The 23,856-nt window shown below is 38.0% G+C and overlaps 1 protein-coding gene across 2 annotated transcripts in view; it reads right to left on the reverse strand.

Moving 5' to 3' along the window:
• Positions 1–6,159: 6,159 nt before the first annotated feature.
• The window catches only part of DHX40 (DEAH-box helicase 40), a 43,917-nt gene continuing 26,220 nt past the window's right edge, over positions 6,160–23,856 (reverse strand). For both annotated transcript variants that reach the window (XM_082705902.1, XM_082705901.1), the window contains 6 exons: positions 15,264–15,378; positions 14,328–14,436; positions 13,114–13,208; positions 10,363–10,432; positions 9,843–10,071; positions 6,160–7,452 (listed from right to left, as the gene is read on the reverse strand). In XM_082705902.1, the coding sequence (XP_082562028.1) occupies positions 7,313–7,452; positions 9,843–10,071; positions 10,363–10,432; positions 13,114–13,208; positions 14,328–14,436; positions 15,264–15,378 (758 nt within the window). In that variant the 3' untranslated portion in view covers positions 6,160–7,312. The remainder of the gene's footprint in view (positions 7,453–9,842; positions 10,072–10,362; positions 10,433–13,113; positions 13,209–14,327; positions 14,437–15,263; positions 15,379–23,856) is intronic.

Consider the following 23,856-nt stretch of genomic DNA (forward strand, 5'->3'; position numbering starts at 1 on the left):
GGCCTTTTTAGTAGGAGATGGACCTGAATTTACAATTATTATCATTCACTTACTCAGGCTTGTCCTAAATCTAAGTTATACAGACAAAGTTTTAAAATGTATCATGGATAGCAAATAAGATCTGTAATGAATCTTTATTCCGTGTCAGGACTGAGCATGAAGTGGCTCATAACATTACCTTAAGAAGTCATCTCAGAAAAGTTGGTTCCAATATAGTGATACAGAGAGCATTATGGACAGAAAAACCCAGAAATTATAACTCTCCTGATCAATAGGGAGTCAGATGCCATGTCGCTATATCCCTTTCATATCCAAAATTTAAAGTCACAAGAAGCTTGAGTTCTCTACGATAAAGGGACGATGCGGATCAGGATGTTGGAATGATTGTTATAGGCTATTTTTTTTCTTCCTTTCTAAATATGTAGAACTGTCTCTATTCATCTCCTAGGATTATTACCATCTCCAAAGCAAGGCATGACCCACAAACATGTTTTCTCAGCAATTTAAAATTCTGTCACACTCCAGGGATAGTTCTACTAGTAATAATGCACATATGCAGCCTCCTTATAGTAGTAAACTCTCAGAATAAAATGGTTAAAAACTAAGATCTGGTAAAGTTTTGATTAGCTCAATAATAAAGTTTTAAGGAAGCATAATCTAATTTACTTGGTCGACAAATACCTTTCAGTACATACAACGAAAAATTAAATACTCAATGTTAAAATCTTCCAATTAAAAAGATTTTTTTTTTTTTTTAAACAAAGAGGGGCATAGCCAGAGAGGGAATACAAGCAGGGGCAGTGGGTGAGGGAGTAGCAGGCTTCTCGCTGAGCAAGGAACCTGATGTGGTTCTCGATCCCAGGACCCTGAGATCAAGACCTGAGCTGAAGGCAGGTGCTTAACAACTGAGTCACCCCTACAACTCACTTTTTAATAAATGACTTACCTTAACATGTCATGACTGATAAAAGTGGATTATGTAAAATGATCCAAAAACCTGGTTATTTCCTTTTCCTGGTTGCTTTTATTCCAAATAACTGTGGGTTTATAATGCTGTACAGTATACAACTACACAACTATTCATTCCATAACATTCCAGTAAAGAAAAATATGTAGAACTCATAAAAGCCTACCTCATTTATTGATTTAAATTTCTTTTTCTTTTCGGAGCCAGCCCTGTTAGCACCAAGAGGCATGAAAAGTTCTCTTTAGGGTGAAAATAAAAAGTAGCCTGATAAAGACAACCTTTTACCATCTCTACATTTTTGGGCTATCTAAACCATCAAATCAGATTTAGAGATGAGATTATACCCATTACTGAGGAGGGTTTAAAAATTCCATCTCTTGAAAGGTAACTAAGTAGAGTAGCAGACAGGCACACAATAGCAGTCTCTAAGTACTACATGTTGTAAAAGTAACCCAAGTCCAGGCCAACTTTCACATTTTTCTGTAAGAATGAGTAGCACTCAAATTATTCATTTGACCTACTTAGTGTTAGCCCAAGTTACATATTGGAAACTGAAAAATATTTCAAAAAAGCCCCTCTCAAGGTGACACTAATATTCTTTCCATGCTTAACTATGGTCCCTCTCCCAATCACACAAATTGTCTCCTTTTTAATCTAGTCCAAGTCCTACTCTGCCTTAAAAACTCAGCTTAAAATTTATTTATCCTACTTCTTAAGCTAGTATAACATTTATTGACTGTACTGCCTATTTAATTCAAAGCCTGGGACAACTTATGTTGTCAATAATCATACCTGGAGCTAGCACAACAATTATTCATAAATATCTATCATACACAAAAGGCACCAAACTGGGTGCTATGCTGTATTCGGGATTAACCCATCTCATTTCCTATGTATTAGCTGAGCATCAAGTACTATTAGTTAAAGAAACATGTAGGGACGCCTGGGTGGCTCAGTGGGTTAAGCCGCTGCCTTTGGCTCGGGTCATGATCTCAGGGTCCTGGGATCGAGCCCCGCGTGGGGCTCTCTGCTCAGCGGGGATTCTGCTTCCCTCTCTCTCTCTCTCTCTCTCTGCCTGCTTCTCTGCCTACTTGTGAACTTTGTCTGTCAAATAAATAAATAAATAAACGATCTTTAAAAAAAAATAAAGAAACATGTAGATTTTATCTGGACAACATACTTTTTTTTTTTAAATATTTTTTAAGATTTTATTTATTTATTTGACAGAGATCACAAGCAGACAGAGAAGCAGGCAGAGAGAGAGAGGGAGAGAGAAAAGCAGTCTCCCCGATGAGCAGAGAGCACGATGCAGGACTCAAGCCCAGGACCCTGAGATCATGACCTGAGCCGAAGGCAGCAGCTTAACCCACTGAGCCACCCAGGTGCCCCAACATACTTAAAAAAAAAAAAAAGAAAAAGAAAAAGGCACCTGGGTGGCTCAGTCAGTTAAGCATCTGACTCTTGGTTTTGGCTCAAGTGGTGATCTCAAGGGTCATGAGATCAAGCCTTGTATTAGGCTTCTCACTCAGTGGGGAGTCTGCTTGAAGATTCTCTCTCTTTGTCCCTCCTGCCACTCATACTCTCTCTAAAATAAATAAATCTTTAAAAAAAAAAAAGAGTTGAAAATCTTTAATAGTTTCACAAGAGAATTTTGTATTATTCATATTTTAAGATTAAATGAAAATTCTGGGGAGAATAGAGATTAGAGATTATAATTTAAATTTATTGATGCCTAACATTATGCTCAATCCTATCTACTATAAAGAAAAATAAAAGCCAGAAAGATCTCAGATATTTTTATGAAATAAAGATCTTTTCTTACAAATGAAATAATCTGAATTAGAATGGGTATATGAAAAGTCACTTTCCTGGATTAAAGAGCAAGTGGTAAAGAAGTGAAGTCAAAAGAATGTTTCCTGATAGGAAAAATAATATGAAATTTAAATTTCATTGTCCATAAATAAAGTTTTATTGGAATACAGCTGTACCCATTTTTTTATGTACTACCTATGACTGCTTTTTATACTACAACAGCAGAGTAGTTTCAAGACTGACTATATGGCCTGAAAGCCTAAAATATTTACTATCTGGCCCTGTCAAATGCAAATCAGTTATTTCTTGTAGACAGTTTGAACATAAGGAAAAATACATGAATATCTAAATATGTAAATTAACATAATAATGAGGTATCTTTTTGGTCTATAATTAGAAAAAAAATTTTGAGGGACTACAGGCACTTTACAACATTGCTGTTGGGAATGCGAACTGGTTCATCTGTTCTGCAAAGCAGTTTGAGTAGGCATCAGGAGTCTCAAAAATCACTTTCACTGGTGTATATAGAATTTGACCATAAGAAAATATCACAATTATTCAATCATTTCCCCATTGATACCTACATACTGTTCTCAATTTATTTGCTATTAGAAATGGAGTATAACATTTTAATGAATGCTATATTTAACTTTTTATGTGCTTAACATCAATCATCAAATTATGCTAAATCTATGTGAGTCGAACCTTATGAGGAACAGAGTATTTTATATAATCCCAAGGAGTTCCTAGGGTATTAATCTAAGGTGGGCTTGCTGGGTCATAGATTATGCATATCTTCAACTTTACTAGTTATTGTCAAAATGTTCTGTAATATAAGAGCAATTCATTCTATGCCAACACTTTTCAGGCATATTGGCTATTGCCAATCTGATGAAAAAGAATGGCACCTCAGTTTTAAGCTGAATTTCCTGGGGCACTTGGGTGGCTCAGTGGGTTAAAGCCTCTGCCTTCAACTCAGGTCATGATCGCAGGGTCTTGGGATCGAGCCCCAAGTCGGGCTCTCTGCTCAGTGGAGAGCCTGCTTCCCGCTCTCTCTGCCTGCCTCTCTGCCTACTTATGATCTCTCACTGTGTCAAATAGATAAATAAAATCTTTTAAAAAAATGAAGTGGTGGGGCGCCTGGGTGGCTCAGTGGGTTAAAGCCTCTGCCTTCAGCTCAGGTCATGATCCCAGGGTCCTGGGATCAAGCCCCACATCGGGCTCTCTGCTCAGCAGGGAGCCTGCTTCCTCCTCTCTCTCTGCCTACTTGTGATCTCTGTCTGCCAAATAAATAAATAAAATCTTTAAAAAAAAATGAAGTGGATTTTCCTAATTACTAGTAAGATACAGTACCCTTGTCTTACCATTCACGTTTCCTCTTTTGTGAGGAAACATGTGAGAACACATGTCCCTTGGCCATAATTTTCTATGATAACATTTGTCTTCATTTGTTTTTGTTTTGTTTCATTTAGTAATTTGAAGGTGAATCCTTATTCTTTAAAGAGCAAATTTGTCCATTACCACTACCATTCCTCCAAGGCTCCTTCTACCTTAATTAGATCTAGTATTCCCCTCATCCTGTGGACAGCCTCTCTCAGTGGAAATCAATTATTTCTATAGGAACTATTGTCACAATTACCATAAGGCTTTAACAATGTCATTCTCCTTTAATACATTCCTATAGTACAAAATAAGTCCAAATTCCATAGTTTGGCTTTCAAAGCCTTGTATAGTATGTTCTCAACCAACATTTTTAACCTATTACTATCCTACATGTACTCTATGCACCAAATAAACTGGATTGTTTTGCCACCCTTCTCAAACTGGGCTTTCTAATGCTCTGTCTTGATCTATGCTACTCCTAGCATACATCTGTTTCCTGGAAATTCTTCTTCAAAGAAAACTCTTTCTTATAATGCCAACAAATAAATATAGGAAAGAATTAGGGAAAGAAAAATCACCATTTTGCCACCATAAGAATAAACTGATTCAGCAGAGGGTACCTGGGTGGCTCAAATGGTTAAGTGTCTGCCTTCGGCTCAGGTCATAATCTCCAGGTCCTAGGATTGAGCCCCACTGAGCTCCCTGCTCAGTGGGGAGTCTGCTTCTGCCTCCCCCCCCCCCCCCCGGTTGTGCTCTTTCTGTATCTCTCTGTCTCAAATGAATAAACAAATCTTTTAAAAAAAACTGATTTGGCAAGAATCATCGTTTGATGATAAATCCAGAGGGTGGTAACTTATGAGGAATAGGCTATTTAACATAATCTCAACATATCTCTCCCCAAAATTACTTTAAAAAAAAATATTTTATTTATTTATTTGATGGAGAGAGAGATCCCAAGTAGGTAGAGCAAGGCAGAGAGAGAGAGGGGTAAGCAGGGAGCCCGATGCGGGGCTCTATCCTAGGACCCTGAAATCATAACCTGAGCCAAAGGCAGAGGCTTTAACCCACTCAGCCACCCAGGTGCCCCCAAAATTACTTCTTAATAATAAGAGTAACTATACTATGTATCTCCAGATTTGATGCCTTAGGAAAGACATTGGTATTACTTAGGCAGTTTTCCAGTCATGGAACTCCCATCATGTGTTCCAACTGTGAAGAAACATTAGAGAAATCCAAACTGAAGACATTCTATAAAATAACTTAGCTTGGGGGCACCTGGTTGCCTCAGTCGAGTATCTGACTCTTGATTTTGGCTCAGATCATGATCTCAGGATCTTGAGATCAAGCTATGCGGTGCTTAAGATTCTGTCTTCCTCCCCTCTCTAAAAATAATAATAATAAATATAACAAATATTATTATTATTATTTAGCCTGTCAAAAATGTTAAATGTTAAAGACCAAGAAACACTAAGGACATTTTCCAGACTAAAAGAGATTAAATACAGTACGTGATTCTTGACTGGATCCTGAACTGGGGGAAAATGCTATAAAGGAAAGGACATTACTAGAACAACTGATGCAATGTGATTATAGACTATAGATATGGAATGTATGGTTAATATTTACTGAAATGAAAGAGCATTTATTCTAAGAATCTACATATACCCCTTCCACATCTAAGGAAATATACTGATACACAGACTTGAGAAGAGAACCTGGTAAAATGAATGTGCTGAAATAGTGTCAAGAGCACTGAAGATTACAACGGACAAAGCAACAATGCTGGGAATGTTAGAGGAACCATCATCACTCACCTTACTTTAAGAACACAGAGATTTGGGTCCTTAAGTGATTTTCAATAAAGGCTCAAGTTTCTAATACTGAAAAGGAAACTGTTTAGACACCAAAGGAAATAACTGTAAAAGAGTTAGTTACCTATGAAAATTTTAGATTTTGAATTTTTACAAACAATATCTAAAAACACACATTATACTACCTTTTGAATTTTAATGACACTAATAGCTTTATTTAACAAACATTGAGTGGCTACTATGTGCAAAGCACTGTGCTAGGTGCCATGAAAGATACAAAGATGAGAAAGACATAGTCCCTGCCCACAAGGAGCGTATAATCTAGTGGGGGGAGACAGACAAATACACAAATAACTAGAATACGAGGCAGTAAACAACAGAGTGGGCAAGTGCTGAGAGTGGCCTGAGTGTGATACTAACTAGCCTCAAGGTTCCAATCTGAAACACTGGTGATATAGTGTTGGCTGCTTTGAAAAACTCTATCTCAATATCAGTGTAACAGATGTTTAAAGGGTCCTACCCAAGCAGCTGGAGGCAAGAGAGCAGGTCAGGTGGAGGGGCTGTTTGAAACACTGTCACACCTACATAGTGGTGCTGATACAAGTATGTAGGGACAGCTAAAAAAAAACAAAAACATATATATCATCTGTCCTTTGGTTAATGGCTATAGCTACTGTTTTAAACAATATATTTTTATATAAAAAGGAATTTGTATAATCCCAGAAAAATCAATTTAAGGATTAATATTAATTCAACAAAGAAACTTGCCATAGGCAATTTTCTTATTTACTAATTGATTAAATCTTTTCTCTAAATATCTATAAAGCTCTGTAGCAATTAAACAGTTAGACATCTAAGTATTGCTGAGTAAAAACCTCTTATATTCAGCCTTCTGAAGGAATTGGTCATATACCTGATAACCTGAAATAATACTATTCTAATAGCAACAAGAAGGCCTTAAAGAGATTTAAGGAAAATAATTTTTAATGCTTCAAATGCAAATGGAATACACGCTGATTAAATACAATTCAATGTTCTTTGAAAATATCTCAATGACAGCATTTGATACCAGTTAAGGCCAGCAAAATTGAAGTGAGGAAAATATCACATGTATTGTCTTTCATTGGTTTCATATATCATTGCCTATGACAATGGCAACTCAATGTTTTCTTTGAAAATTCCATTTATTGGTACTGATGAACTTTTATTTGCTTTTAGCTTGTATGCTAATAACAGCTGCTGACCACTTCCTCTTGGTACTGCTGTCTGATATAAATGGCAAAGTAGAAGCACATTTCCTGGCTGCTTTTCCTACTTCCTGAATTGCAGGGTTCACTGCTTAGCCTGTTTCCTTCCGTGTGTCACTGTGATCCTGGGACCTCTGCTGCTTTCGCTCAAGGAAACGAGCACGTGCATCTGATATGGATTTATCATCATTTCTTCTTTGCATTTTCTTTAGGACTTCTTTTGAGATTCCATCTGAAAATGTTACAAATTAATCCAGTAAGACTTTAATTGTGAAATTCAATACAAGTAATGTTAAGAGAAGGAGAAGCCCTGATTTTTCAATGTTACACGGGGGGAAAAAAGGGAAATTAAAGTTTGTCCTTTTAAAAGAAAGTAGTAGTCTATGATTAAAAAATAAGAAAGAAAGAGAGGGAAGGGGAAGAAAAGGAAGAGAGAAAGAAATGCAAGTATGAAGGCCTGAATGTTAGAATAACCGATCCTAATTCAAACATGTAGTTATACACTGCAACAAAACATTACATTTCTGAAGACCCTTCCAGATCTTGGGAAAAATTTCTTACCACTCTATTTCTCATGATGTTAAAAAAGGATAATACAATTTTCTCCCAATCAGCTTCAGAAGAGGAAGAGAGAATCCCAAGCAGGCTCCAAGCTCATTGTGGAGTCAATGCGGGCCTTGATCTTACATCCTTGGGGCTTGATCTTACAACCCTGAGATCATCACCTGAGCCAAAATCAAGAGTTCCATGCTTTAACCAACTGAGCCTCACTGCCTTAGACTCAAGTTTTTGCATTAGTAATGAGAATTAACATGGGTCCTTGGAATTAGACCTAATTCCAGCTGAGGGCATGAATAAATGTTACTAAATGCAGAGGACATGACCCTCATTTTTTCTGGCCAATTGTATATTGTTAGGTCTTCATGACAATATATATTGTAGGGGGAATGGTAATGCTGATGAAAATGTGTCAGGAGGTATCTATATTTACATTTTCCTATTGTTTATATATCTTAATGTTTTGGTATGTGGCTACATAGTTTACATATTTTCTTTTTTTCATTTAAAAAATTAATGTATAATTTATCAACAATAAAATATACCCTTTTTAGTGTACAGTTCTACAAATTTTCACAAGTACATTATACTCAGTTTGTGACCAAAATCAAGAGACAGAACCCTCAACCCCCCAAATTCCCTCCTGTCTCTTTGTAGTCAACCTCTCCTCTCACTCCCAGTTCCTGACAACCACTGATTTCAACAGATCTATTTTTTAAAAGGCATTGGTCTTTCTACCCTAAGTTGACCTTTATTATAAAATCGTAGGTACACCTGGGAACCTCAGTGGGTTAAGTGCCTGACTCTTGATTTTGGCTCAGGTCATAATCATAGGGTTGAGAGATCAAGCCCTAGATTAGCATGGAGTCTGCTTGAGATTTTCTCTCTCCTTATGCCCCTTCCCCTCTTCCCAACGTGTGCCCCACCCAAATAAAATAAATAAATAAATTTTATTAAAATTAGGCCCAGAATTCTAATTAAAATTAAAATCATGACCAGAAAGCTTTACTGAAAAGCTTTTTGTATTTGTGAGCTGAAAATTAAGCTTTCTGTCCTAGTTCAGTATAACTGTTTATACCTCCCAACTGGGATCTAACATTTCACAGAAAATCCCCTAGGCAAAAAAAAGATGTTCTGAAGTAATAGTTCACAAAAATTAATTTTTTAAAAGATTTTATTTACTTATTTGACAAAGTAAGAGAGGCAGTGAGAGAGGGACCACAAACAGGGGGAGTGGAAGAGTGAGAAGAAGGCTTCCCACTGAGCAGGGAGCTCAATGCTGGGCTTGATCCCAGAAGCCTGGGATCATGACCTAAGCCAAAGGCAGATGCTTAACAACTGAGCCACCCAGGCACCCACTGTTCACTAAATTTTATAAACAAAATAAAAATAGCAAAGGAGTACTGAGAAGCAGTATGGTATTATGATTAAGAGTATAAGCCACCAAGGGGTGCCTGGATGGCTCAGTCAGTGAGCATCTGCCTATGGCTCAGGTCATGATCCTGGGGTCCTGGGATCGAGTCCTGCATTGGGCTCCCTGCTGAGCAGGGAGCCTGCTTCTCCCTCTGCCTCTGTCAATCCCGCTGCTTGTGTTCTCTCTCTCAAATAAATAAATAATCTTAAGGGGAAAAAAAAAAAAAGAGTATAGGCCATCAAGTCAGTTTCCTTGGATTCAAAATCCAGACTCACGAATTATCAGCTACAGGATTTTCAGCAAATTACTGTAACTGCTAATTATTTCCTCATCTAAAAAGTTGGGATATGTACTTACCTCATAGGGTTATTGTGAAAACTCAATGGGGTAATGCCAGTTGTTAGCACATGGTAAAAGCTCAACAGATACTGTTGTTAATAATGTTGTTGGACAGAGGGGTTAAGGAAAACATGATTAACTGGAAGGAAAGAAGGAAGTCAAAGTAACAAAGTCTGAGACTCATGACAACTCTGCTTTCTAAAGAGACAGAGCCAGAGTCTATGTTCTCTAATAGTATTTCTATAATTATATGAGAATTTGGACATTTATGCTCCTTGGACTTATATCACTAGAAGAAGTGGCTGACTCACCCTTTAGATGCTTTACGTTTTCCTTATTTGTCCATCTCCTTCTTGCATCTTCTCTCACTTCACGTCGGGCCACACTGCTCAAATCATGTGCATTAAATTCATGCAACTTGGGTAACAAGTCTCTCACCCATTCATAACGGATTGGACACACAATTCTTGCGTAGACTTTCGTGGTAACTAATACCTCATGAAAAATGATCCATTCGAGTTTGGTTTCTTGTTCATGAAGCTATACAAAAGAATTCATTTAAGGATGATAACTCAGTAACTTGTCTCATTCCACATCTGACCAGCCACATACTAACAGCTCAAACTCTTCTGAATTAATTCCTATATTCTTCAATCAAACAGAGGGCATGGGCCAACCAGTACCTTTACAGCTTTATGTAATAAAGATATATGCTAAATGTAACCTCAAAGTGAAAAGTAGAAGACATTAATGCATGACTTAGTCCTACATCTTTACAAATTTCTTTCCTTTATTAAAAATAGGACACTTTAATAATAATAAGGCACTTACTGCTGAGGAAGGATGAATGTGAACTGGGCTTCCACGCCCATCCATGGTGCAAAATGTTCTCCCAACGGATCTAAACAACAGTAACAAAAAACCCCAAAGGATAAAGACAAGAACAGAAAACAATGAAATAAGTAGAGCACCAAATCTAACAATAAACAATTATAATATGTTCCACCACAGAATGTTATAAGCATAAGTTTAAACTTTTTCAAGTGTCACTATAACTTTTCTACCAACTCCTCTTAAATAATGATACAACTTCTCATTACATACAACCTAAACAGTCATTTTAGTTAAGTACAAATATTTCTGGTTAATATAGAAATATTAACAGTAATATTATATTTGTGCTTTAAAGTTTCCAAAATGATTTTATAATAAAGCCTCAAAACAACCTGTGAGTTCTGTGAGCAAGTCACTTTTATTAAGAAGTCAAAACTGAGATTCAAATAAACCAACTAGCCTTCTAAAGATCACAGAGTTAATGTATGGTGGAAGCAAGACCCAAACATAGGTCTTCTGACTTAAATACAGTGTTCTTTATAGTATGCTACAATTCTTTTTAAAGGGATAATTTTCATTCTTCTAAAATCTGATAATTAGAACATTGCATCTAACATTTCTCTAATTCACGTTCTTAACTTCAAATTCCTATCCTCTTCTGGGGCGCCTGGGTGGCTCAGTAGGTTAAGCATCTGCCTTCAGCTCATGTCATGATCCCAGGGTCCTGGGATTGAGCCCCATGTTGGGCTCCCTGCTCATCAAGGAGCCTGCTTCTCTCTGTCCCCTTACCTCTTCCCACACCCCACCCCCATGCTCTTTCTCTCTCTCAAATAAATAAATAAAATCTTTTTTTAAAAATTCCTATCGTTTTTTATACTTCCTTATATAAATGTTATTCCAAAAACTTGTCAAAATATTAGCAGTAGTTCAATCATCACCACAGGATTTCCTATAATACTTTATAAATATTTCCATTATAACTCAGATCAGACTGCATTATAATTGTTTATATACTATACAGTACAAAAAATTTACTTGAACCATCTGAGTTAGTTTCCAACCTTATGCCCCATCATCCACAAATATCTCAATGTATATTTTCTATAATCAAGGATATTCTACTACATGACCATAATACATAATACAACCAGGGAATTAACGCTGATACATGACCAACATCTAATCCTCAGACCCCAATAAAGTTTTATCCAAATGTCCTAATAATATCCTTTATAGCAAAAGAATTCAATTCACAATCAGGTATTAATTTTATTTTTCATGTACCCTTAGTCTCCTTCATCTGGCATACTCCCCCAGTCTTCTACCTTCATGATCTTCACAACTTTTTGAATAGTAATTTTGTAGTGTGGCCCTCAATTTGAGTTTGTTTGTTTCAGGATGATTAGATTTAGGTTATGCATCTTTGGCAAGAACATCACAGAAGTGAAGCTGTATTTTTCATTATATCCTAGCAGGAAGAACATGATTTCAATTTGTTTCATTACTGATGGTGTTCACTTTGATGGCTTCATTTGGGTAGCATCTGCCAGGCTTCTCTATGAAAAGTTACTTTTCCCCTTTCCCTTTGTAATTAATAAGACTTTTGTGGAGAGGTACTCAACTAATTCTATTTGTCATTAAACTTTTAATTTACACATTTATTAATTTATATGACTATAGACCCATGGTTTCACATTTTATTTAATGGGCTACATAATCCATTACTATCATTATTTATTTTGATGCTTAGAATATCCTATATTGGATCAGCTGGGGCCTATTCAAGCTAGCTCCAGTGTACTTCCAACATGGCCTAAAACCTCATCGATCACTTCTTGTTTGCTGGCAAAATATGATGTTCTGGGCTCATCTTGTACTTTCCCATCCCTATTTCTTCAAACAGCTCTAAGTCCTTTATGCAGCAGATGGTTGTTTAAAGTCAAGATCCGGGAACTAAGTATATTCATTGCTATTATGGTGTTATTGCTCCTAGTCCATCTCAGAGCTAGGGTATATTTGTATATAAATATTTACACACATACAAATACATATTATAAATATACACAGTAACATCTATTTTTATTCCCAAATCTGTCTATCCATCCATCTAACTATACTGAAAACCGTAAGTTCACAATGAGACCTGAAATTCCAATCCAACACCACAAGGCTCATTCTCATTTTTTCCCTTTCAGTATTTCTAATACTCCCTTTACCATTCCTAAATTTATTTAATTATGTGATCAATTCCTTTGTATATAATGAGTCTCTCATCATCACCATTGTTATCCCTTTCCCTAAGAAGATGCCCTCCCTCACTGCACTCAGACTCTAAACTCAACACCAAACACCTCCCATATGAGTGCCTCCCCCATCCTGCTTAATTGTTGACACTCCACACAAAGCTATTCTTGCTCAGAGATGCCATGCTCAACATGTTTGTCTTTCATATTCCACACAGAGTCACCCCTCTGCAAGAAAGCTCTTGTCACTCAACTAAGGTGCTGATATCCCACATTAGACAGCTGTCCTACAAACGCCCTCTTACTGAACTTGAGCTCCAATATCCCACTCTGAGCCACTGCAGCTCCCCCTCCACAAGTGACAATTATGGAGTCATTGCAATTGCTTTCATCATCATCACAGAGCTTAAATAAATCATCAATCTTTAATATTAAATAGTTCAACATTGTAGTCAATCAAATACAGTAGTATTTCTTATCCATTTCTCAAGCTCATATTGCTTACCTTCGAGCTACATTTTTGAAATAGCCTGCACAAAGACATCTTCGTAGTACTTCATGTTTCGGGCCTTCAAAGGTCTCTCTTGGGAAATCACTTTGCTATAGAAATAATATATATACAGTGGTAATATCACAGAATAATGTGAAATAATCTTTTATTTTGAAAACTACACATTTCTAGAGATTTCTGTTTCTGGACAATATGAAGTAAGAGGGATCAGATTTGGGGCGCCTGGGTGGCTCAGTCATTTAAGCATCTGACTCATGATTTCAGCTCAGGTCATGATATCAAGGGTCGTAGAATCGAGCTGCATGACAGGCTCCACACTCAGCTCAGAGGCTGCTTGTCCCTCTCCCTTTGCTCCTCCCCTCGACTGCACATGTGTTCCCTCTCGCTCTTCTCCAATAAATAAATAAATAAATAATAAATCTTAAAGAAGAGAAAGAAATCAGACTTACTCTTCTCCTTGAAACAACCAAAAATGTACAAAATACATGAAGTAATGATTTTCAAAACACTGAATTATCAAGCAATAAAGGACAGTGATCTCTCAGAAATAAAGGAAGTAAGCCCAACTGCCCCAGCTGACAGTCAACTTTGAAAGAGATTCTGGATGAAGGCTCAAGGAAGGAAAAACCCAAGTGGAACCTGGAGAACTCCCTGAGCTAGAGAGACAGAGCTGGGGCACCTGGGTAGCTCAGCTGGCTACGCGTCTGTCTTCTGCTCAGGTCATGATCTCCGGATCCTGGGATCAAGCCCTACATTCGCGACCCTGCTCAGTGGGGAGTCTGCTTCTCCCTCTCCCTCTGCCGCTGCCCCTGCTTGTGATCTCTCTCTCTGTCAAATAAATAAAAAAAATCTTTAAAAAATTTTAAGAATTTACAAAACATAAAGAGAAAGAACTGTGATGCCAAGAGTTCAGGAAAGAAGAGAATTTGACAGAGACAGAACTCCAAAGATTTGCAGAAGAGCCTCCACAAGTGTTTAGCTGAGCACTGGTTAGCATATAAATGTGAGGAAATTACCAAAGACCAGGAAAAAAACCTCCCGAAAGGATACAAGAGGTAACAGAGCTTGGTACTCACACACATTTAGGAATGGGGCCTATTCCTACAAACCACAGATCAGAACACCTTATAGTTTCCATAGTTTGGAAGACCATACTCAGAGAATCTTGCCAAAATGCTACTCAAGAAAAGTATCATTGTAGTAATTACCTGTTTAAGCTTCCTGATTAGTTCTCGAAGTTGAGCTTCAACACGAAATGCAGAAAATAAGCATCTCCAGTGAATCCAGTGTTTTTGGCACCATGAAGCTGGAGCTCCACTGCAAAACAAAAATATTGGTTTCCTGAAATAACTTCTATAAGTGAAAGACAGTCTAACAGGAGCACCTGGCTGCCTCACTCAGTAAAGCATGTTACTACTGATCTCAGGGTTATGGGATTAAGCCCCATGTTGGGGCACAGAGTTTACTTAAAAAAAGAAAGACAGGGTGCCCAGATGGCTCAGCTGGTTGGGTGACTGCCTTCGGTCATGATCCTGGAGTCCTGGGATGGATTCCCACATCGGGCTCCCTGCTCAGCAAGGAGTCTGCTTCTCCCTCTGACCCTCTCCCCTCTCATGCTTTCTCTCTCACTCTCTCTCTCTCTCAAGTAAATAAATAAAATCCTTAGAAAAAGAAAAGACAGTCTAATTCTCTCATTTTCTATTACAAAACTAGAAACAAACAAACAACAGTCAGTTCTTTTATGAGACCTGTCCAATTACAGAGAAAGCACTTCAAGGAATTTGAAAAAACTAAGGTAGGTGCCCCTGAGGGAATTAAAAAATAATTAACAAATGAATTTCTTCTTTTTAACAAATATATCAAGTCATTTTTTCATCGAAGCTACTTCTACAGAACTAAAATTTGATAAGGTTATCTTCAGGAAAGGTTTAGGGAGAGAAGAAAGAAGAGAACTAATACTAAATAATAAATGCCCACTTAGTAACAGCCATCTGGCATAGATAAATCTCACTAATGTTCACAAAAATACCTTGAGGTCAGTAGTTCCCCCACTGAATTTTATTGTCTAAAGTCACAAAGTAAATATATACTGGAGCGATAATTCAAACGGACAACTTTCTAGTACACAGAACTATTCCACGTACCTTGATTTGCACTGTTCAAAGATGACAGCTAAAGTTGCAAAGTCATTAAATCCTCCAGCTTTAGCTGCCAATTCTCGATGTCTTTGTTCTGCTTCCTTCTGATACTCTGGATCAACTAAAATGACAATCAGAGAGGCAATTTAGTTGTACTTTACATCAAATGCCTATATTTGTTTTGTTTACTCAAGGTCATTAGAAATCTGCCTCATCATCTATAGTGGAATAAGGTGGAACTATAGTAAATCTTCTGGGGGGATGGGAGGCTCTAATTACTCCCACAACTCCTTTATTTCTTTTAACCATGTTGGAGATTTAATAAGAATAGTAACAATAATTCTCCCAATACATTTGCCTTTAAAATAGTATTTAAAATTTATTTTTTAAGTTTGTTTTGATCATAAGAATAACCCATCTTCACAATAAAAACATTATATAGGGGCGCCTGGGTGGCTCAGTGGTTTAAGCCTCTGCCTTCAGCTCAGGTCATGATCTCAGGGTCCTGGGATTGAGCCCCACATCGGGCTCTCTGCTCAGCAGGGAGCCTGCTTCCCCCTCTCTCTCTGCCTGCCTCTCTGCCTACTTGTGATCTCTCTCGGTCTATCAAATAAATAAATAAAAATCTTTAAAAAAATAAAAAAATAAAAAAAATAAAAACATTATATAAAAGTTTAACATTCCCCACTTGGTCACATTACCCACAAACCAATCCTCAAGGCTAACCATTGTTAATTATTAAATGTGTGTCCTTCAGATATTATGTTTTTGTTTTTTAAATTTAAAATTTTTTAAATCATTAACATATAATGTATTATTTGTTTCAGGGGTACAGCCTATGATTCACCAGTCTTATACAATACACAGCACTCACCCCAGCACATACTCTCCCCAATGTCCATCACCCAGTCACCCCGTTCCCCCATCCCCTCCCCTCCAGCAACCTGACTGTTTCCTGAGATTAAGAGTCTCCTATGGTTCATCTCCCTCTCTGGTTTCATCTTCTTTCATTGTTTCCCTCTCTTTCCCTATGATCCTCTTCCTTATTCTTAAATTCCACATATCAGTGAGATCATATGATAACTGTCTTTCTCTGATTGACTTATTTTGCTTAGCACAATTCCCTCTAGTTCCATCCACAGGGTTGCAAATGGCAAGATTTCATTTTTCTGAGGCTGTGTAATATTCCATACTGTGTGTGTGTATGCACACGCGTAACATATCCTCTTTATCCATTCATCTGTCAAAGGACATCTAGGTTCTTTCCATAGTTTGGCTATTGTGGACATTGCTGCTAGGGGTGCAATTGCCCCTTTGGATCACTACATTTGTATCTTTGGGATAAATACCCAGTAGTGCAATTGCTGGGTAGTAGGGGAGCTCTATTTTCAACTTTTTGAGGAACCTCCATACTGTTTCCCAGAGTGGCTGCACCAGCTTGCATTCCCACCAACAGTGTAGGAGGGTTCCCCTTTCTCTGCATCCTCGCCGACATCTGTTGTTTCCTGACTTGTTAATTTTAGCCATTCTGACTGGTATGAGGTAGTATCTCATTGTGGTTTTGATTTGTATTCCCCTGATGCCTTCAAGATATTTTCTATGTATATACCAGTGTCCGTATATGATGGCTTATTTTTTATAAAAATGGGTTATATGTTTTGAAACTTCCTTTACTTAATAACGGCTTCATGTCAGTACATGTAGAATTATTCATTCTCAAAATAGCTATATTGTATCCCTAGGGGTAAAAGAACATAACACAATTTAACCAGTCCCTATTTATTCAGTTTCTAATTAAGGGCAATTAGACAGGACTACCATATAAGCAGAACTGAACTACTATAAGTTCTTCTTTTCTTTTTTAAACTTCTTATTGAAGTAAAACATGTATGTAGAAAACTACCAGGTTGTAACTGTACACCTCAATGTTAACAAAAACAACCTACCAAAATACCCAATAACTATCTGTTCCCCTCCACAAGGGTAACCATATCCTGACTTCTAACCCCACAGAAAAGTTTCTAAATTTTGTATAAATGTACTTCATGTATCTGATGTTTTTGAGATTCATCTGTTATTGACTTTGACCCAGTCCTACTCAGGATTGATATACTCTCTGATCAACCAAGTTCTCCAAATAGTACTTTACCCAAGCTAAATTTCTTTCAAAGTCCCACTTTTTTTTTTTCCCCCAAAATTTCCTAGTGCTTCTTCATTCTATCACATCATACCACAATTCCTATTCCGTCAGTACACCCATCACAACTCGATTTAGCATAGGCACTATGATGCCTGATACTAGAGAGCAGCATATATAGACTACGATGTGAATCTGCAAAGCAGCAGTTCCTGGTATTAGGAGGAAAGCAATCTGATAAAAAAAAAACACCCATGAAGATAAAAAGTCTTTCATCTCAGGCTTTAAGTAGCTTCCACCTTTGTTACCTAGGTAACAAGTGAAGGAAGCAGTTGTTACCTAGAAACAAAAGGAGAGAGAATATGATTAATTACAGGCCCTGCCTGTAATACAAACAGCCCTGCCAAGGTGAGAATACAATTCTCATCTCCTGAACCACCCAGGGAAACTGATTTTTAAGCCAAGACATTTAATTTCAAGCACTGAATCACCACTGCCCAAAAGGTATTATGCCAAAAGTCAAATCACACAAGACTTGAGCAGCACCCTGTCCTGGCCACCAACACCAGGAGACAAGCCTATCAGGCAGGAGCTCCGGGATCCCTGAATTGTGTTTCGTGCTATAGCAATGTAGAACACCAGCTGCCTTGGACCCCGGGGCTATAAAGCCTCAAAGAAGCTTCCTACCTTGGCTCAGTTCTTCCTTTCTCTGCCTCTAGCCAGCCATTCGATTTGGCTATGACACCTACAAGCATAATTTACACAGGTGGCTTACCATCTCTTATTAAAATGTCAGTATAATGGCAACAACTTTTAGCATAGATTACAATTTTAAGCTCAGCTCATATTTTCTGAAAATCAATTCTGCTCGTTAGTATTGGATCCCTGTTGTTTAAAGTGGCTACCTGCTCACATTTTTAAAAATGCAGACAGCATATTGCTTCCCTGGCTGTCCATTCCACGTTGCTACCGTCTCTCTGTCTTTCTTCCTCCATTATTCTCAAAGTCAAGAGAATAGATAACATATTTTTGTTTCTTTTCCCTGAATTCCCCCCCACAAAAAAACCTAATGAATTAAAATTAAAACAGGCTGAAGTCCCATAGTAAATTCAGGATATGTATGGGAAAATCAAAACCCATATCACACAGTTCCTACAATCTCAGCAATTTTATCCTCTAAACAACAGTCTGACTATTCACCTTTAATTGCTTTCCAGTAGACTTGTCACTATCTTTAATTTATTATCTTTCCCCGGATGAAATGCTATTATCAGTTTTATGTCTTGCAAATAGGTTGATCTTCTAAAGCAAGAACTGTAAGTGACAAGGTGAAGCAGCAAAACAAGTTGTATCAGCTGAACTTCTCCATTTGGGAAGATAATTCAATACTTTTCTATATAGCAATTGAACAGAAAACAAAACTATTTCACAGGGGATTTCAGTAATAATAACAATCCTCAGAGCCGAAACAGAGGAATAAAGCCACAAGTGTCACATACATATAAAATGCCCTTTAGTTCTAAAAATGTCACAATTAACATAATTAAAGACTTCAGAACCAACCCAATGTTTAAATTTGTTCCATTTCAAGGCAATGTTCTTCACCACCTAAAAAATATTTAACAGCTCTCACTCTATTGTCTGACTTCTATATTTTTTTAAAGATTTTATTTATTTATTTGACAGACAGAGATCACAAGTAGGCAGAGAGGCAGGCAGAGAGAGGGGGGTAAGCAGGCTCCCCACTTAGCAGAGAGCCCGATGCAGGGCTCAATCCCAGGAACCCAGGATCATGACCTGAGCGGAAGGCAGATGCTTAACGACTGAGCCACCCAGGTGCCCTATTGTCTGACTTCTAAAATAATATCTGTACTAGCGGACCCTGTACACAGTTTACTACAGCAAAAGGCAGATCACTAAAAATGTTGACAGAATGATCATCTTTATGTTTATAATCTTAACTTAATGTTAGATGTGAGAATACTACCCAGTTTTACCAGTAAGTATATGATAAACTAAATTAGGTGATCTAAAGAACCCAAGCCAGAAAGGACTGTTTCACCTATAAAGACTACAAATGCATACAGAAGCATCTAGAAAGCTAATCCATTTTGGGTGTAACAAGATCTTAGCAAGTCAAATGCTCAAAAGCTGAAGCTGCATTTTGCAGCAGCTGAAGTTCTTCATGATCCAAGTTTAAAAATTAATTATGTATTTATATATAGGCCATAATCTCTCTCTAAGTTATGAACTGAGATATATGGTAGCAATTGTTGCCTCTACAAATCGGACCTAAGGACATCTTTAGGAGAGGAAGACTTAGGAGAGGAATACTTCACTTAATTCTTTGTGCAGTGTTTGAATTGTTAACTATGTACATATATCAGAAATGGTGATGTAAGGAGTTGGGTGAAACCTCTCTCCCAGACAGACATCTGCTAAGCCAGTCAAAATTACCAAAAACAATCATTCAAAGTCTCTGGAGATTGACTGAATCTATGGACTTCCGTAAGAACAGAAGAAGGATCACGTTCGAGTAGGAACTACGCTCAACACCCCATAGCTTTGTGTGTGAAGGACAATTCCAGAGGGCTCAGCAGCCTGAAAGTGGCAGCCTTTCCCTCACCTCCAGCTCCTACTCTGTAAGGAAGATCAAGGCCGAACAGCTAATAAATGGGGGAACAGCTAAAGATCGTGAATTACAGCTTTCCATTCCCTTACAGCTCTGTATTGCAGAAAAGCTGTTCTAGTGAGTTCAGCAGCTGAGTGGTAGCTCCCACTATATCAGGTTTTTGTTTTTGTTTTTGGCAGCTGGTGAATATCTACAGATGCCGTCTCACCAAGCTTTATGCTAAGGAAAATGTATACTGGGCAGTGGTGGTGACCCAAGCACCAGTTCCCACCTCCTCCCACTTTAAGCTTCTGCTCTGACAGGAGGATCTGGGTGGGACAGCCATTGAAGAGCCCACTCCCAATCAACTCCCAGCTCCTGCTCCATAGCACAGAGGTTTTTCCCCAGGAAAGCACAGAGGCACTAGAAACCAGCAATACTCTGCCCCTGCCAAGGTGCCCAACTTTATCTGGATCAAACTACAGAGTAATTTATGCCCCTAGAGCACTGTCAAAAACAACAGGGCCATCAGCTAGCAATCAGTGGAGACTCATAACTTAATCTGTTACCAACAGAGGCAGGCCAGCAAGAAAGTAAAGCCGGCCAAAAACTTAACAGAAAGATCAGAGAAACCAACTAAACCCATAGTTGTCCCGATGTTCTAAGAGACTATATAGACCTCCAAGGTTGTACCTTCTGAGGAGGTACAAAAGGAAAGAGAACACCTGAGCCTCTGGTCTATGGCTGAATACAGGACAAACTCATAAACTCTAAACTATGAAAACAGTCTCTAAACCACACAACACAGATTGAACAGTAAAGGGTGAAAATATCACTAGCTTGAAGGTATTAAGTACGACCTGCAATCAACCAGTAGCTGACTGCTGGAACTGAAATGTGCAATAAAAATACGAAAACTTACACTAAGTGGGGCTCAGTAGTAGATTTGGGCTGGAAGAAGAAAGAATCAGCAAAATATAGATCAAAAGAGATTATGCAATCCAAAGAACAGAGTGGGGGGGGGGGGGAGAATGATCAAAAATGAGCAGTGTCAGAGAAATGTGGGACACCAGTAAGCACATGAACCTTGTGTAATGGGACTGCCAGAAGGAAAGAAGAGGAAGAGTAGAAAAAATTTTAAGGAAATAATTGTTGAAGAAAAATTCCAAAATTTGATGAAAAACATTAATCTAAGTTTTGATTAGAGGAAGCTTAATGAACTCCAAAAAGATAAAAGCAAAAAGACCCACAGATTCACAATAGCCAGAATACTGAAAGCAGCAAAAGGAAAACGACTTATTATGTACAAGAGAAGGCCAATAAAATTAACAAATGACTTCTCATTAGACATGACGGATGCTAAACAACTGGGATAATATATTTATTTAGTGCTAAACTGTTATCTAAGAATCCTATATCCAACAAAATGATCTTTCAAAATGAAGGAAAAATAAAGACATTCCCAGATAACAAAACCTAAAAGAATTCATTGCTGGCATACCTGACTTACAGGAAATAATAAAGGAAGTTATTCAGGCTGAAAGGAAGTGACACCAGAGAGCAATCTAAATGACAATGAAAAAGAATACTGGTAAAAGTAAATATGTTGGCAAATAAGAAAGTATAATTATCTCTTCTATTATGTCCCCTTCTGTGATTTAAAAAGAAATTGCTTGAAACACTATCTATAAAATTGTGTTGTTGGGCCTATTAACATAGAAATGCAATATATTTGACAATAACACCTCATGTGTTACCTATTTTTTAAAAAGATTTTATTTATTTATTTATTTATTTATTTTTAAAAGATTTTATTTATTTATTTGACAGAGAGAGATCATAAGTAAGCAGAGAGGCAGGCAGAGAGAGGAGGAAGCAGGCTCCCCTCGGAGCAGAGAGCCTGAAGCAGGGCTCGATCCCAGGACCCTGGGATCATGACCTGAGCCGAAGGCAGAGGCTTTAACCCACTGAGCCCCCCAGGCGTCCCTAAAGATTTTATTTATTTATTTGAGAGTGAGCGGGAAAGCACATGAGCAGGGAGAGGGGCAGAGGGAGAGGGAGAAATAGCCTCCCCAACCCAGAAGGGAGCCCAATGTGGGGCTTAATCCCAGGACCCTGGGATCATGACCTGAGCCAAATGCAGATGCTTAACCAATGGAGCCACCCAGGGACCTAGGTACTACCTATTTTTAAAAAAAGAAGCCTAGGTCAGTATCTAAAGGAAAAAAAAAAAACCTCGATCCTGTCTCTTTCATAACAATAGAAAAGGCCATTGCTATTTCACAGTTGCATTTTTATTCTGTGGAATCTAGAAACACTGAATCTCTGAGCTACCTTGGTGCTTTGGGGGTAATTCATGTTTCATATCCATTAACATGATTCACATCAAGTGCTTCACAAAGGCAAGACTTAATCTTGGGTGGCTCAGGATAGGTTAAACATCTGCTTTCAGCTCAGTTCATGATTTCTGGGTCCTGGGAAAGAGCCCTGCTCTCTGCTCAGCCGAGAATTTGCTTCTACCTCTCACTCTCCCTCTCTCTCAAATAAATAAAATCTTAAGAAAAAAAAGCACAGAAAAAATACATAATCTTATTGGCTATATTATTTGAATATTCTAAAGAGTCCACAGATCTCTAAAGCCAAGTATTAAGCTAACAAAGGGAAGTCTCCCTTTTCCTTGAGTGCCTTCAAATATAGGTCACTTTCAAATAATATTTCCTAAAGTTAGGACCCAAAAAAGGCCTTCAAGATATCAAAAGTAACTCTAGAACTTGATTAAAAGAAACACAAAGAACAGGAATGCCTGAGTGGCTCAGTCAGTTAAGGGTTGCCTTTGGCTCAGGTCATAATCCCAGAGTCCTGGGATCAAGTCTGAGTAGGACTCCTTGCTCAGCAGGAAGCCTGCTTCTCTCTCTACCTTCCTCTCTCCCTCCTTGTGCTCCCTCTGACAAATAAATAAATAAAATCTTAAAAAACACCACCACCACATAATTAAAACCTAAGACCAGGGCACCTGGGTGGCTCAGTTGATTAAGTGTCTGCCTTTGGCCCTGGGTAGAGCCCTGTATCAGGCTCCCTGCTCACCAGGGAGTCTGCTTTTCCCTCTCTCTCTCCTCCTCCCCACTGCTCGTACTGTCTCTGATAAAATCTTAAAAAAAAAGGGCACCTGTGTGGCTCAGTTGGTTGAGCAACTGCCTTTGGCTCAGGCCATGATCCTGGAGTCCCATGATCAAGTCCTACATCCGGCTCTCTGCTTGGCAGGAAGTCTGCTTCTACCTCTGACCTCTCCCCTCTCATGTTCTCTTTCTCTCTCTCTCATAAATAAATAAACAAACAAACAAATAAATAAATAAAACAAAAAAAAAACCCTAAGACCTAAACAACCTAAAAAGCTAAAAGTTGAGTCAACTATCCATCCACAGAGAGAAGATTCTAAACAAAAATTTTAAAACCAGGGGTGCCTGGGTGGCTTGGCTGGTTGAGCAACCAACTCTGGGTTTCAGCTCAGGTCATGATCTCAGGGAGGAGGGATTAAGCCCCACAATGGCTTCAGCCTTAATGCTCAGAGCACAGATTGCTTGAGATTCTCTCTCCCTACCTGTCCCTCTGCCCCTCCCCTCTGCTCACGTAGGCAGGCACATCATGCACTATCCCTCCCTAAAATAAATAAATAAATAAACTCTTCAAAAGAAAAAAAATTGCTTAAACCAATACCTGACCTTCTACTTCCAGTACTGGAATGGACTTAATTTTTCATTTCTTCTCAACTTCTTTCAAAGACATAAGAAGGTTTAAAGGAAATACTATAATACTATATTTGAATACTATATTTGAAGCTCATAACATATGTA

Source organism: Mustela nivalis (assembly GCF_964662115.1).
Source record: "Mustela nivalis genome assembly, chromosome: 17".
NCBI lineage: Eukaryota > Metazoa > Chordata > Mammalia > Carnivora > Mustelidae > Mustela > Mustela nivalis.